Here is a 14,970-nt window from a genome sequence, read left to right on the forward strand (position 1 = left end):
CCTGTTGGGTTCTTCCGTTGTACTAATTAACTTTCGATTTTCATCCTTTTATCGTGGTACGTTCACGATTTTAAAATGCCTGACGAGCTCGCGATTTTTATACGGTTTTATTGTTTTTTTATAAAATTAGTTTGAACGTAGTTTTACGAGCCGAAACCAGTTTCGACGAAATTTTTACGAGGATTTCTTTTCCTCTTTGCAGAAACTGTTTCGTTGCAGTTTACGTCCTTTTGTTGCATCACGCCGGATGGTACATACAACTCGCAACAGCTTCATAAAGATTGATTTTATTGTGTTCCAAGAAACTTATGGACAATCGCGATACAATTCGAAGCTAGCCGCGTGATGCATCGTTCGAGTTTATTTTATTCGGTGCAATTTTCGAAGACTTTTACTTTGTCTCCGAGTGCTTTTTCTTTTAAACAGTACCGAATTTATGCCTGCGATAAACACTTCGATCATGGTAAAAGACTCCTCTTCGTATAAAAACGGCTTCGAATGACCTTCGGAGAACACACTGCACGTTAAGATTTGAAAATTGTCCTTACAGTTTTATGGTTTTCCAAAAGAATCTGATGAGTCACCCTTATATTTCGAATGAATTTGTTAGCTTTTTAGCGAAAAATATTTCTATATCTATCTGCCAATTTGCAGTGAAAATGTTACACTAATAGTCGTTTAAAATTTTTCAGATCGATTTTTACTGTCGATTTTTCTCTTTCTCGTTTGAGTATTTCGAGAAACATTCAACCAATGAGATGTTTATACTGGAGATTGGTCCAACAATCTGTGTAATTAGAATGTTCATACAAAAAATACATATATCGTAAAATTTTCAATCGACACTTCCTATTTTTCTGAGTTTATAAGTTCATAATAAGTAAACACAGAAAAAATGTGACTTAATAAAGTCAACTAAAAAAGCCAAAGTAATCGTGAGTCACAAGACAAAATGCTACGCAATAAAAACTTATTGTAAAGATATGCAAAAGGAAGGAACTTCTCGTTCCCCGTGCATAAACACGTTATGTACATAGGTATTCAAATACATGTTGCTGTACGAAAACTAACTAAGAATCATGTAGATAATAATATCGGTAATAGTATGTTACTTTTATAATATTTTTTAGATAATTACATTCCATTCTTAACATCACCATACAACAACAACGCTTCATGAATACGTTACATACTGTCAGTCGTGTTTCTTTAATCAAACATTCGATCGATCCTTTTTCTTTTTCTTCGTAAAGGTTCATCCTTTAGGTTGATTCATTAAAATTTACACATCCGATACAACCATGTAGGATGTAATATTTCCGACGTGATTAAGTGCTCCCAATCAGCCGCAATAAAGACATGTACATAGCAAAACGACGAGAAAAAGCTGCCGAAAAAATTCGTTAACCGTTTCGCTGGCAATTTACTCGTTGGAAGTCAGAGAACCGTGAAAAATTACAGAAAAGGACGGACATTAAGGGCACGTGGGCGGTAAATCCAGAAGGCGAGTCTGCACTTTTATAGAGCACTCTTGTCTGTGACAGATCGCTGATGACCTTGAGCTCGTGGTACCGATCACTATCGAACTAATTAAGGTGCCTTCGAAGAACGAATATCACTGTTGAAAACTCGTATACCTTCATACATACATATGTATATACTATATATACTACATGAGAAAAAACCTGAAAGTGTAGCACGATGCTCCGCCTAATTCGGATTAATATTTATTAATAATTCTTGTATTAATTAGTGCTACTCACTTTCACGGCCTCGTGACGGAATCACGTTCGCGCCGTCGCGTCGATGAAGAGTTTTTAATCTTCGATCGTTTTATAAGAGTTCAATGTCAGATAGCTGATTTAGTGCAACCATGCGCTCGGGAATTTGATCAAAGATTTTTTAACGGTCTCATGTTTTCTTTTCGAGAGAGAGAGATATAAACGAGTCATTTATAAGTTACACTGATTAATCTCATAGGTAGAAAAATGGCGATTAAATGGTGAAATTAAGGGGCGATTGTTTATGCATTTATGGGAAATTAATATATAAAGAAATGTAGATAGTATGCATAATACTTATTATAATGTTTCAGGCGTGAAGCAAGTCTCTATTTGCGTTTCATTTCTTTCACTGTGTTTATAAAGATATAAATTTACATAAATATCCGCAATCTAGCAATGATACCATAGGTATAATTTTTTTAAATTTATACCATTTCTTTGCGAAAAACAACTTTCTTGCAGTTTTTGATCCGTAACGCGAGACTTTAAGCTTAAACATCAACTACTTCGTAAACGGTTTCAAATTTTTACGTATACAATTATATGTACAAAGATGATTTATTATTCGATATTTAACTGCAGATAAAATATCACGTATAGGTACGCGATTAAAAATAATTCGAAGGATACATTCCACATATTCTTACAGCTGAAATAAGCCGATATTGTCAGGATACAGTAAAATGTAGCATTATATATTATATTAAAGTTTCTTTGACTGAATAATGAGCACTTAAACTACATCATAAATGAACGTTACCTGATCGTGAATGTTAATTACTATTCAGCTTTGTGTGCATGAATAACACGATTGGTGGTACTATTAAGGGTTGGAGGTGTCAGAGCGTGCATTTCATTATTCTTTGCAACTAACAAAAGAAGGAAAAGGAACGCGGCAATACATCAGCGTCACATTTCCCTTGTTGTTATGTTCTGATTAGGACGAGATAAATTAAAATGTCATTTAATTGCGTTATATGTATTATATTTAACGCTTCGACGTAATGTGTAACGTATGTTTTACAATACTTTCACTTACACCATTGCGTAGCAACAAAAACGTAATCAGACGTGAATATCACGGTCATAGCTTTAGCGCATAAACGAGGTGAACTAGTGTCTTGGAAAAAAATGCCGCGATGGCGATCAGGTCGTTACTATGCTTCATTTGCTAGCAAGGGAGCGACCAGAAGGTACAGTAATCCTAGAAGAAAAGTTCCTATAACATCGACGAATTGTCTCTCGGTGGCAAATTTGGGATGTCATTGATTTGGTACAGTTTCTTGTCTTTATCAGTAACTCGATATAAATTCAATCTTTTCAGTATAGCGATACGTGATGTATAAATTAAATAGAAATTAGTACATTATTATGAATCAAAATTAGGTCCACAAGCGAATTTATCTACGAATGTCCCACTAATAATAGAAATTAAAATTATTAGGACAGGTTTTAAATCCAACCCTAATATTGCCGATATTGTAATCTTTCTATCATTGATGCGTATTAATGGACAGAATCTAATTGGTTCCTTTTACTTGAATGTAAAGGAAATTTAAAATTTATTTTAAAGTTTATTGAGACTTATTCTTGGGGATATTTAAAGTTTCATTTCTTGTAAAACTCTTTCACTCAAAATTTACGTATGCAGAACACGAATATAGAACGCAATGTTTCGAGTGAACACTCCCTCAATTCGATCTTGTAACGCTAATAAATTCAGGAGACGAAGCAAACTCACTTTCGAGAATTTACCGAATATGACTTGCGTTTCGCATACAATTAGCAACAAATTATCAACTGTGAATTTCTATGCATTTTACAGAATCACACGTACATGCATTTTACAGAATGTTCACGTAGCTACAGATGAATGATAATTTGAGCTGAAGAATTCTAATGAAGAATTTTTTCATTTTCATAGTACATCATTTTTATAACCCTATAAAGATACTACAAAGTTTGATGTATTTAGACCCAATTTAGACAATGGAAATGCTAATAAATACAACGGTGTTCATAGGATATCAGCCATTCTCGTTTCATTATCTGCCTACTTCCACCATCCATCGATTACCTGTCCCTTCAGTCAATTAAATGAAAACGGAAAAAGCCCGGAGAAATCTTGCCAGAGGAACGCAACATTGCTCGAAATTCATCCGATATCACGGTTTCAGTGTTCAGGAAACTTGATAAGCATATCAAGCAAACATTCTCGTTTCGTTCTCCGCCCACTTCCACTATCCATCGACTACCTGTCCTTTCAGTCAGTCAATTAAATGGAAACGAAAAAAATCCGAAGAAATGTTGCCAGAGGAACGCAACGCTATTCCAATATTCCCCGATATCTCGGTTCCAATATCCACGAAAGATCCCTGTCCGTTCGATTCGACAATGACACGTATCAGTAGGGGCGCTAGAGGGGGGGCGCGCGATTCGTCAAGCTCTCATGACGTTCCGGTTAGCCGAGGTAAATCGTAGGGAGTACACGGTGGCAGAGGTTGAGAATCGCGTGTTAGAGAGAGGGTAGAGAGGCGAGTAGAGGCGATCGGTTCTCTCGGATCAGCTGTGAGAGCGGCGTGGCGCCGTGTGCCGCGGCTCTGACCCGCTGTCAGTTGCCCGAGCCCTGTGCTACGGTTAGGACCGTGCAATCGTCACCTTTTAACGAGCACGAGACAAGCTTGCGTGATCATCATCGAAACGACTGGGCTCTCACGGCCGCGTCGTCTAGTCCTCGTTGCGAATCGCGTCGTTTCGTCGATGAAGATTGATCACGGTCAATCGAAACACGGTACAACTTGAAGATCAGGATCAAACGAACGTCGTTGATACGTGAACTGCTCGTTGTCCACGGTCGATTTGTAGAACGTGAGTCGGATACACGGATTAGCGAAAGAAACAGGCAAGAGAGAAACAGTGATCGATCGCGTTCCGTTTCGATCGATCCGTGTCGGGGCGCACCATCTGCTTGAAATCGTGCCCCATGATCGACTGGGATTTCTAAAGATCACGAGCCGCTCGTTGAAAGCTTGAAATTGCGCTTCGATCATCCGCGATCGTTGATCCTTACGTTTCGAACGTGCCGACTTGAGGGAGAAAAAGATAAAGAAAGGGAGAGGAGATTGCCGGTTCGAACATCGTGGTGGTTTTTGTGGTGGAAAAGTGATTCGAGGTTAATCAAAGAGAAGCTCGACAAAGCCAAGGGCCGCATGCTTCGCTAACAAGTCTCAGGATGGTCTGGTAGAGGAGGAGCCTGGTGGTTCGATCGCGAGAAATGGCGTGCGGAATATCGTTCGAAGCGACTGCCACGAGCACGGTACTTTTCCTGCTGGTGAGTAGCATTCTTTAAATTATCGTGAACACGTGCATGTGTTTCATTTGGATAGCCGTTTCTAATAGATTTGATAAGATGGTCACCGGTAAGCGGCACTTTCACTTTTTACGCGAAGTCCTGTACGGTAGAATAGGTAGACTCGTATTCCTGAAGCCTGGCTTTTTCATTGTTTATGGCGAAACGAACGTCACATTGCTCGTGGAAATACGTAATGTGTTGTACTCGTCGTCGAGAAGTTCGTTCATGTTCGGAATGTTAAATTTAAGAGGCGAGTTATCGGCTTTAAATCACTCGAGTTCGCGATGCTTTTGTTTACGTGCTCGAAAGACGAAGTTCGAACGTGAATTATTTTTACGAGCGGCTTAGCTCGTTCGTGTGGTCACTTGGTGTAAAGTATCGCCGGTACGGTTGAGGTACTTTCGAGATGCATTGTACTGTACCTAAACGCTATGTTTGGTAAGAGTAACATTCACGGTGAACTCGGTGGAATTTAAACTTGATCGTACGTATACCTTAGACGCACACAATTTCGTGTGCTATCTCGTTCTGTAAGCTTTTAACCAGAGATCGTTGACCCGTAGCGGTTTTAGTAGTATTAGTTGTATATTAAACGAATAAAATATTCTGCAATGAATAATAATGAGTAAATAGAAATATTGTACATATTTTATTATTTAGTAAATATATTTATTTATTCATTATTGCCATTTACTCGCAATACACTAAATTAAATAGAGAAATATAATCTTCAATGTTTCTTGCACAATTTCTTATTAATATTATTTAATTATTAATTAATTATTAAGTAAAAAAAAGCTCGTGCATATTTATGAAAACGGATATTAATTGAAATCAGATGCATTTAAAAGAATGATATTTAATACCACTTCTTATAATCGAGATGCATTTACGAACATCAGGTATAACATTAATATTTATAACTTCCTGATGTTTTAAGAATGCGTAATCTCATTTCAAGATTTTCAAAACTTACGAAACACTTATGCATCGTCAGATTTTATACTCTCGGTATATATACTATAATATAACTTATGTAATTTATAAAATAAAAAATCTCAATGACAATGTGCCTAAGAATAGTTGTCTGTTTCATAAATTACATTTACTTTAAATAACTCCAAATTACATCACAGGCGTAAATGTCATGAATTCGCCAACATCAACCTTTGTTACGTCCTCAACGCGATCCGTCATATACTTTCTGAAACAACACCCTTTATATACAAACCGTGACATTTTGTCCGGTGATTTCATCAATGTTCCTATAGCATGTTTAACAATGTTTTACTTAATTTCAAAGTTGAGTATGTCTTTCGAAAGTAACTGTAGATACTATAAGGTTCTATATAATAATATTCTATAATATTAAGTTAGTCCTGTAATTTTGTCTTAAAATATTATATTTTGTAACTACTTAATTATATTTTACAGTACGATGATTATATATTGTTAACGGGTGAGCATTTTTTTAGCAATACCGTGTTAATGATGTGCAAATTACACCGGTTGAAATTGTTAATTCAGGTATTTGCAATCATCCCTATTACAATAGACTTTCACCAAGACAGTAACGCCTATTGTTAAATTCTGCAATCATAAATCATCTCGCTGCCCTGTATGATCTTTCGTTTAAATAGTAATGGAACATTTATACACGAAAAGTATCAGCGAAAGTTATCATAATTATCGAAACAATTAATTTTCAAAATATTCGAATTCTTCGTAGAACTTATTCACAAATTCAACTATATATAATAATTGTGTTATGAACAATTTTATTTCTATTTGTTTCTCCATATTCTAATTTCTAATATTTTGAAGCACTATAAATATGTCTAAAACGATATGCAAATTTTTATTTCAAGCAACAAAGAACTAAAATAAATTGAATTTCATATGAGTACATTTCTATTTATATATTTACCACGGTATCACATATATAAAAAAGATACTCGCACCACTCTTTCGCCAACTCCCTGAATTACCGATTCCATAAAAATTTTCTGACATGCGGATCACAACCTACCCCACGACGACACACTTAACCACATCCGGCGGCACTACCGATCGAAGCAAGGTATCCAACCCGACCACTCGACGATCACTCAAAAAGTCATTATCACGAACCCGTTAACATTAACCTTCACGCGCCTCGAGCGTGGACAGTTGCGCTGCCAAGAACACCTCTTCCTCGCACGCAAACCGTGACATTTCTCCGCTTGATTTCATCAACGTTGCCCCGTCATATTTAATAACGTTCAACGCACTCTTACAACTTTTCTTAAGATGACAACTTCGTTAAGACATTGACTGCCATGCGGATTTTATATATCTTGCCCTTGCTGTTGCGATCGATTGGAACATACTATGCCATAACAGTTAACTTTTGCAAAACATCGTATCGCATAATATTTCACTTTTCTTCTGACAACGTTATCCAAGTCATGAATTTTTATTTAGCCGACGAAACTCATCTTACTTTGATTATTCTAAAAAATTTAGTCACGTGGGTCATCGATAATCACCGTGACAGTCAACGCGTTAATCGTTAGAGAGCGTTATTCTATTACGGCTGTAACAAAACTATTCTATCTCGATGCGTGCAAGCGAATCTAGTGGCATTCACACACAGCATGACACACGCATCGGTAGGTATACGACTAGAGTCAAGGATACAGGCGTTATCTCGCCGGTGATTGCTATACTTCACGCAGGATACGCGGCGAATGGACGATTGTGCATGCTCGACCGAGGTTCACGTGCAAATGCACACACGTCGTCGCCGGTGAACGCTACTCTCGTTATGCAAGCTGGTGGAATGTTAAGCTGCCATGGTTCCTTCGGAAGATTACGCTTCGATGATTTATCTTGTGCAATGGAACTCGCAAGCACAGCTAGTTGAAACGTTCTGCACGAGATCCTGTCATGTCAAAAATCGGCGCAAAGGTTCGATTCGTGATTAGCCGTGTCGTTTAATCCATTAAGCGCCAACGTTGCGTTAAGTCAACATTTCATTGGTTATTCTTTGCCAGTCCATTCACACGATGGAATTTTACTTCTCAACGGCGCGTTGATTAAGAGAAATCCAAACGATTTGCTAAAAATTTCTCCATTGTTACTTCTCCTTCCATCTAGATTCCATAATATTATGGAATTTGAAGGAATTGGAATGTTTAGAGCATAACGATGAAAATATATTCTACGTACAAGTACTTTTATGAGTAAAAGTAGGATTCTAACATGATATAATTGAATATGAGAACCGCTTATTAGATCCAAAGATATAAGCCTGTTAAATGTGGATTATAAATTGACGAATTCCTATAAAACACCAGAGGTACAATTACATGAAAGCGAAATTTCAATATCTTCCATACTTTTTAATGTTTCTCAATATTTTAATATTATGACAAACGATATTGTTAATGTTATAAAAATGTCGTAACGATATATGTTTAGTTGCAACAATAAATAAAATAACAATTTTGATAGTATCAAATTGCATAATTCTGTGTAACAATGCATTCCCTTAAATTCCGGTGACACTTGACGTTAAGTACGAACTTATTGTCCGCTCGTTGCGACGAATAAAATACGAGTAATCGATATTCTTTTCACGCATTCCTTGAAACGCCAGTTCGCAAATTTTGTACATTGCACTCACTTTCTCTGCACGTATTGGAAGAATATAAATCATTGCATTAAATTCACCGACCATTGTAACGCATTGTAACGTCCTATTCTTCGGAGAAACTGGAAATCTTCACGTTAACCTAATAATGCTTCCTTTGAACTTGTAAAGTAAATCCTACACACGTTCTATATAAGTATCGTATATTTCTGTAGCATGACATAGTGCATCTATTTATATAAACGTTTTATATGTAAATTTTAGTGCAATATCATTCTTCAGTGTCTCGCAAAGCTTTTCCACAGACACGCTTGATGATAGTTTAGGTATATTATATAAATAGTAGGATCTCGTGTGCATTTATTACGCTCTTGTAATGAACAAATAGCATGCTGTGCTTGCACAATACCTAACTACTACAGCTATTATTCTCGCACTTCAATATTTAGTCATAAACATCTCGTTACTTGTACTCGACCGAAATAACAAAATGTTAAACTGATTCTTACGCGTATATTCTAATTGTGTGTTTATAGAACGTATCTCGTACATTAATTAATCATAACCGCTTACAATTAAGCAGCTAGTGACTTAGGTAGGTACTGATCATTCTAATAATTACACGAGTTTCTCATTATAGTACAAGTATAATAGAGATACCCGTGACGACTATCCGCACGTAATTATCTTTCATTGTAATGTTTCTTTAACCCTTTTAGTAGTATGTAAAATGTTTCACAATGTATGTGTATTACGCTCTGCTTACTTATTACTACACTGCGAATATCTGTACATTTATGAGCAACTTAAGGGTATAAGAATGTATATGATATACAAGAATATACGAAATACCAAAAGTAAAATATACATTGTAGTATCATAATGTTTAATGAATTAGTATATTATTCTATACTATATGCACCGTTTCTTTCGCTATTTTTTTGATATCTGCAACACTTTCTATAGTTTCTATATAGAGTACTTAATTTCTTCTTATCGTAGAAATTTCTTAAAGCTCAGATCAGTTTTCCGAAAGACTTCTTTTTCTTCTACCGAAACTTAATGAATCAAACTTTTCTACATCCATCTTCCAATTGTGAAGCTTCCACTCAAATCTACTTCAATTGGAAACCAGAGTATTGTTCAAAATCACTGCTTTCAAGCGTCAGTGTGTTTCTCCGTTATTTTTAAAATTCCCAGCTCGTCAGTATACCGTGTTCGTTCGAGTCGAAAAACTGAAAATTCCGTCAGGATAATACCGCTGTGGCGTCCATTCGAATTCCTGACGCAACACTCGCGGTGTCCCGGAGCTAAATAAAAACAATTAAAAGCTCGTATTACTGTATCGCGGCCAAAGAGAAAAGTCGAAGGAATTCAAGACAAGTGGGATAGCATCTGGGGAGGTCAGCCGAGGCAACGTGCGGGCCTCCGCGAGGACTATGTGTGTGCACGTGGCAAGAATCGCGCGAGAGTATCGAGCTTCGTCACGCAAGCGTAATTAGCGACTGTAAAAGGGCGCCTCGCGGCCGATAGTAGTAACAAGAATTTCGGAGATTAACGACCGATTAACGCAATTAATCGGCCATGCTTCTTTGAAAAGTATTCGGCATGAACGCCTGATTAATAATCCACACGGCGCTTTTGATAATTACGAAGTGGCTGATCTCGATGCTCTGATTTCTATAAATGACCCGTAGCTGGTTACTGAAGGAGGATGGAGGAAAAATGAGATCAAAATTTCGATTACAGGATAAGATTGTTTGTTATGTTTTTTATGAGGCGAATTTATACTGTGAGATGATGTGGTCATCTTGTTAGGGATTGTGATTAATATCTTGCTTGGGGGTATTGCATAATATTTTGGCAATGATATTTTTAATGTTTTGTAATAAATTATATGGTTTTTGTATTATATATCGGTTAGTAGGAAACTTTGTGAGCATTTATTTAGAGGGTTTCGTTATACTTTTTGTAATTTCAGTGATTTAAATCGTTTAGAATAATTTCCTGATAGAATTTTGAATAGACATGTAGTAGTTTGCAGTATTAGTTGTGTTGGTTGTTCTATTTTCAGATTATTTCTAAATAAAGTTAAATTTTTGCAATGAGAAAATACGAAAGGATAAGACGCATAATATTATACAGAAAGTGTTTCCGTACTATTGAATTTACCATAGCATTTAAATACGAACAAACATATTTTTCGTGTCATTTGATAGTACTTTCTTACGACTGCAAAAATCTGATACTATGAAATTATCCATTTTCGCCATATAAATTACCCAAGCTTGGAAAACTAAAAAACTTTAAATATTAAACACGAAATGAAAGCTAGAAATATTTCAATATTCATAAAACAAATCCATCAATTGTTCTCCGCGGTTCATTTACCACGTCAATAATCCGACGAGCTTCGTCCTTTTCTCAAAGTGACCTGGTCGAATTAAGACGCAACAAAGATGAACAGCGGCATGATTCGAACGTTAAAAGCGACACCACGAAACATTCGAATGGTTTTTTAATTCGTCCGCGGCTGCAATACGCGGCACTCCGGTGCAAAGTTTAATTAGTGGAGCATGCAGAAGCACGTTCAAAGGTCCAAGATAATTGGATAACGAGCAGTTTAAAAGACGATATGCCGCGGTTAAAAAAGAGCAAACGAAGATTACCGGCCATGGGGAAGTGACGACAAACGATATAGAGCGTGCGGGCCTGTCCCGGTTAATTAAATCGCGAAACGGCTGGAACAACGGGGTCCTGGAACTTGGCGAAAATTGATACCAACTGCTGATACACCCTGCTGTGTTAACGAGTGACCACCAATGTCCGGTTGGTGGCAAAAACTGGCGTACATTTGATGCTTGGGATAACTCCTTTAAGTATATTCGTAATGCCTGTATAGACAACGTTGCTACGTTTTGATCGCCTATGCCTTGGTTAATATCGCGAATCTCGAGAGCGCGGCAAAATTTTGATGAGCCTTGCAAATCAGATTTTACGCTGGTACTCGATGTTATTTAGAGCAGAATTTGCAACATTAATATGACACAGTACATAACGTTTCTATGTACGGTACTGTAGATTTGTAGTGGTGGTAAATTTTAGCAAAGTTCAATGTTTGTTCACCCTGTTAATTGAGATAATCGAATTTAAGTTTGGTACATAGTAATTTATTTATGTTTTTCAATGTGAAATTGTACCATTAATTTTGATAATAAAATCTATCATCTTCATATTTGTACTAGATAAAAGAAACTTGTATATGAATAGTTCGTTACATGTAAAATGATTAATTTGATAAACACGTAAATTGTACTTAGAATATAATAACTAAGTATACTATTAGATTGCGTTGAAAGATACGTATTTAGTGATGTAAAAATCGTAGAATACTTAACAACGATCTATCGATCTAAGAGAAATGTGCCTATATAATGAATACATAATACCTAGAAATGATCATAAACAATCGAATATAGTAATTTCAATAACTAATAAATCCTATCATCTAAACAAAATACTGCATAAATAACATAGTCAGCCAAAGTTCCTCTACAGATACAAATATGTACATACAACTTGAACTCAATATCTCAGTGCAATATCCCTTTGCGCAATTCCTTACGCAATTTTGCCTCGCGTATGTAAGCCGCAGTGCAAACAAGACTCCTTCAGCGAGAAGAATAGAACGCATCCCTGCGAGTGACCCGCACGTCTCAGATCGTCGATTGAAATGCCACAGAGGGCGCAGTTCGAAAAATTGAACAGCAGGCAGACTCTTTGTACAAAGAGAAAAAGTTCTTCGACGGGGGGTAGACATAAAACCCGTTTAATAGAGGATGACGCGTTTTTCACGCGTGTCACGGCTCGTGGCCTTTGTTCAAAGGTTATAGTGACCGAAGGTCATGGTCAAAGGGGACAATCTTAGCCGACCAGACGATTGGTGCACGTGAAATTGATGTTCTACCCACTGGATTATATTAAATTATTATTAATTACGATTATTACCAGGTCGTACCATGCTTGTGATTAATGCTTGGATTACAAAGATACATTCTCTTTATCCTTTTTGTCTGAAGTGTCTCTTGCGAGTCGAAGTCATCTGCTGTTTTTTTTTTTAATTTATATATTGCTTCGCGTTATATGGACGTTGCTACAATTTGTTGCATAGCTGACATTATTTATACGGACTTACGGTACCGATAAAAGGTTCAGATTCGGTAGGTATGTTTCAGTAGGAAGCAGTAAGATAAGCTGTGACAAAGATAAGCTGTATATCATTTGTGTTCATGGCGAGTTAGTAAATTGTAATTCATTTTGTACGGTATCTTAAAGTAATTAAAGTTAAGGTAATTAAATGTGATATGGTAAGTTTAATTTTGTCATTTGTTCTGTTTGTCACGTATCGTTAATAATTGAATCTGAGAAAGTAAGTGTGACTGAAACGACCTTTAATTTATCACTGATAAAATATCAGTGAAAAACTATGAAAAACTATGTTAAAGGTTCTAAAAAATGCTAATGTTTCCAAATGCCAGCGATTCAAAATCTTCATAACAGATCTTCCAAGCTTCGTCATGTTTATTTGTCGATGACAAGTTATTCTCTATCAGCCTGACCTGACATGTTCATCCTTTTATCAGATTCGCATATAACTAGCGATAGCATCGCCTTGAGTTATTCATCGTATTTTCCTTCGCTTTCTTTTTCTTAATATTCCTATAAAATAGAGTAAGTAATAATTATCAGCTTCATCTGAGAAGAGGAAAAATATTCGCTATTGTTACGGATCAAATATGTTCAACTTTTTACCATACAGAATTTTCATACAGAATTTCCATAAAACTCGATAAGGGAATATTCGTTAAAATCAGGTTTCAAATAAAATAGTCATTACCTTAATGTGAAAAATTTTCATTTACTCTTGACTTGTATCAACATCTGTACGGATTACAGGCTTCACGCATGTATATGAGAATATATCACGCATTCCAGAGGTTGCAAAAAATGCGCATAAATCACTACACTCCGGTCACTACCTTACGGTTCTGTGTTTGACATTCGGTGATGCACCTACATGAAAGAACGAATGCCTGATTGACATTGAAAGATCGCGTTGAACTCCAATCTGCCGTTTTTCTGGCTCTTGTTTTGCCACAATGTCACGTAAAATTCTGCAACGTGATAATTAAGCGCCGTTTTCTTATACATCGATATATAAATTTCATATTTTGATTACTTCGTTAATTACAACTGCTTATCCTTCATCATCGTTAATTATCATTTTTTGTTTCCGCTAGTCGATGTATCGATGTTTAAACGTTTATAAGTTAATCTGAATTACAGATTTAATAAAAGTTGTGGAAAAATTAACGACATATGATATTTGATATTACAATTTGACGTAAATGTATAAAATAGTTCTTTATCGATTCAATAATAGCGATAATTAATGTATCGACAAACTTCTTCTTTTTAATCCTTACGCTAATAAATGACTTACATCGACTACAAGAAGTATTGGCACATATTCTTATTCGACGATGAAACATTTTTTTATCAGATTTGCATTTCATTTCCGTAATATCAAATTTTCGTTTTCACGCAGGATGTTCAAAATACTTACTTTCAATTAACCAGTAAGCAAATGTTATAATAAATACAATGACGTGCCAATACTTTTCGTAGCCATTGTATACCGACTACGGTGTACGAAATATTTTTGATTAGAAAAGCATTTGAAAAATTTAAAGTACACGATAATAACAAAACTAATAAATGAATAGGTACTAAATTGATTTCGTTAGCATGTAATGGGAAAAGCTTCGTGGAACGAATTGCGCTAGGAGAAAGAAAGAAAAAGGGTAAACAGAAGAAACGATCCAGTTCTGTAGGAAACGTCAGGTCAATTTCACGCGGGCCACTTTTTGCTCGTCGTTAAAATCCTGCAGCCTTGCGCGTTGTTTCTAGAAACCATCGGTGAAAACCGGTCCATCGATATTACGAGAGACTTTATAGTCCTCTCCTTGGCATCGGTCGCCGATGTTTCGCAGGATGATCGCAACGGTACACTAGAAAAGAGATCACGAAGACCGTTCTGCTACCAGATTCCACTGTTTCGTCTTTGTCTAGCGTTGATTGTCGAAGAGTGTTTTTACGATACTTGGTTGCAGTCCAACTCGTAAATGATCGCTGGAGAA

General features: G+C 36.3%; 1 protein-coding gene across 3 annotated transcripts in view; it reads left to right on the plus strand.

Annotated features, from left to right (window-relative positions):
* LOC126868055 (uncharacterized protein DDB_G0271670-like) overlaps positions 1-14,970 on the plus strand; it is a 173,014-nt gene that overhangs the window by 97,643 nt on the left and 60,401 nt on the right. Inside the window, exon 1 of one of the 3 annotated variants that reach the window (XM_050623213.1) lies at positions 4,328-5,115. The exons of the other annotated variants lie outside the window; for them this stretch is intronic. Within the exon in view, the coding sequence (XP_050479170.1) occupies positions 5,059-5,115 (57 nt within the window). The 5' untranslated portion in view covers positions 4,328-5,058. Of the gene's footprint in view, positions 1-4,327; positions 5,116-14,970 lie in introns of those variants that run through there. 3 annotated transcript variants of the gene reach the window in all.

The sequence above is a fragment of the Bombus huntii genome, chromosome 7 (assembly GCF_024542735.1).
Source record: "Bombus huntii isolate Logan2020A chromosome 7, iyBomHunt1.1, whole genome shotgun sequence".
NCBI classification, from domain to species: Eukaryota; Metazoa; Arthropoda; class Insecta; order Hymenoptera; family Apidae; genus Bombus; species Bombus huntii.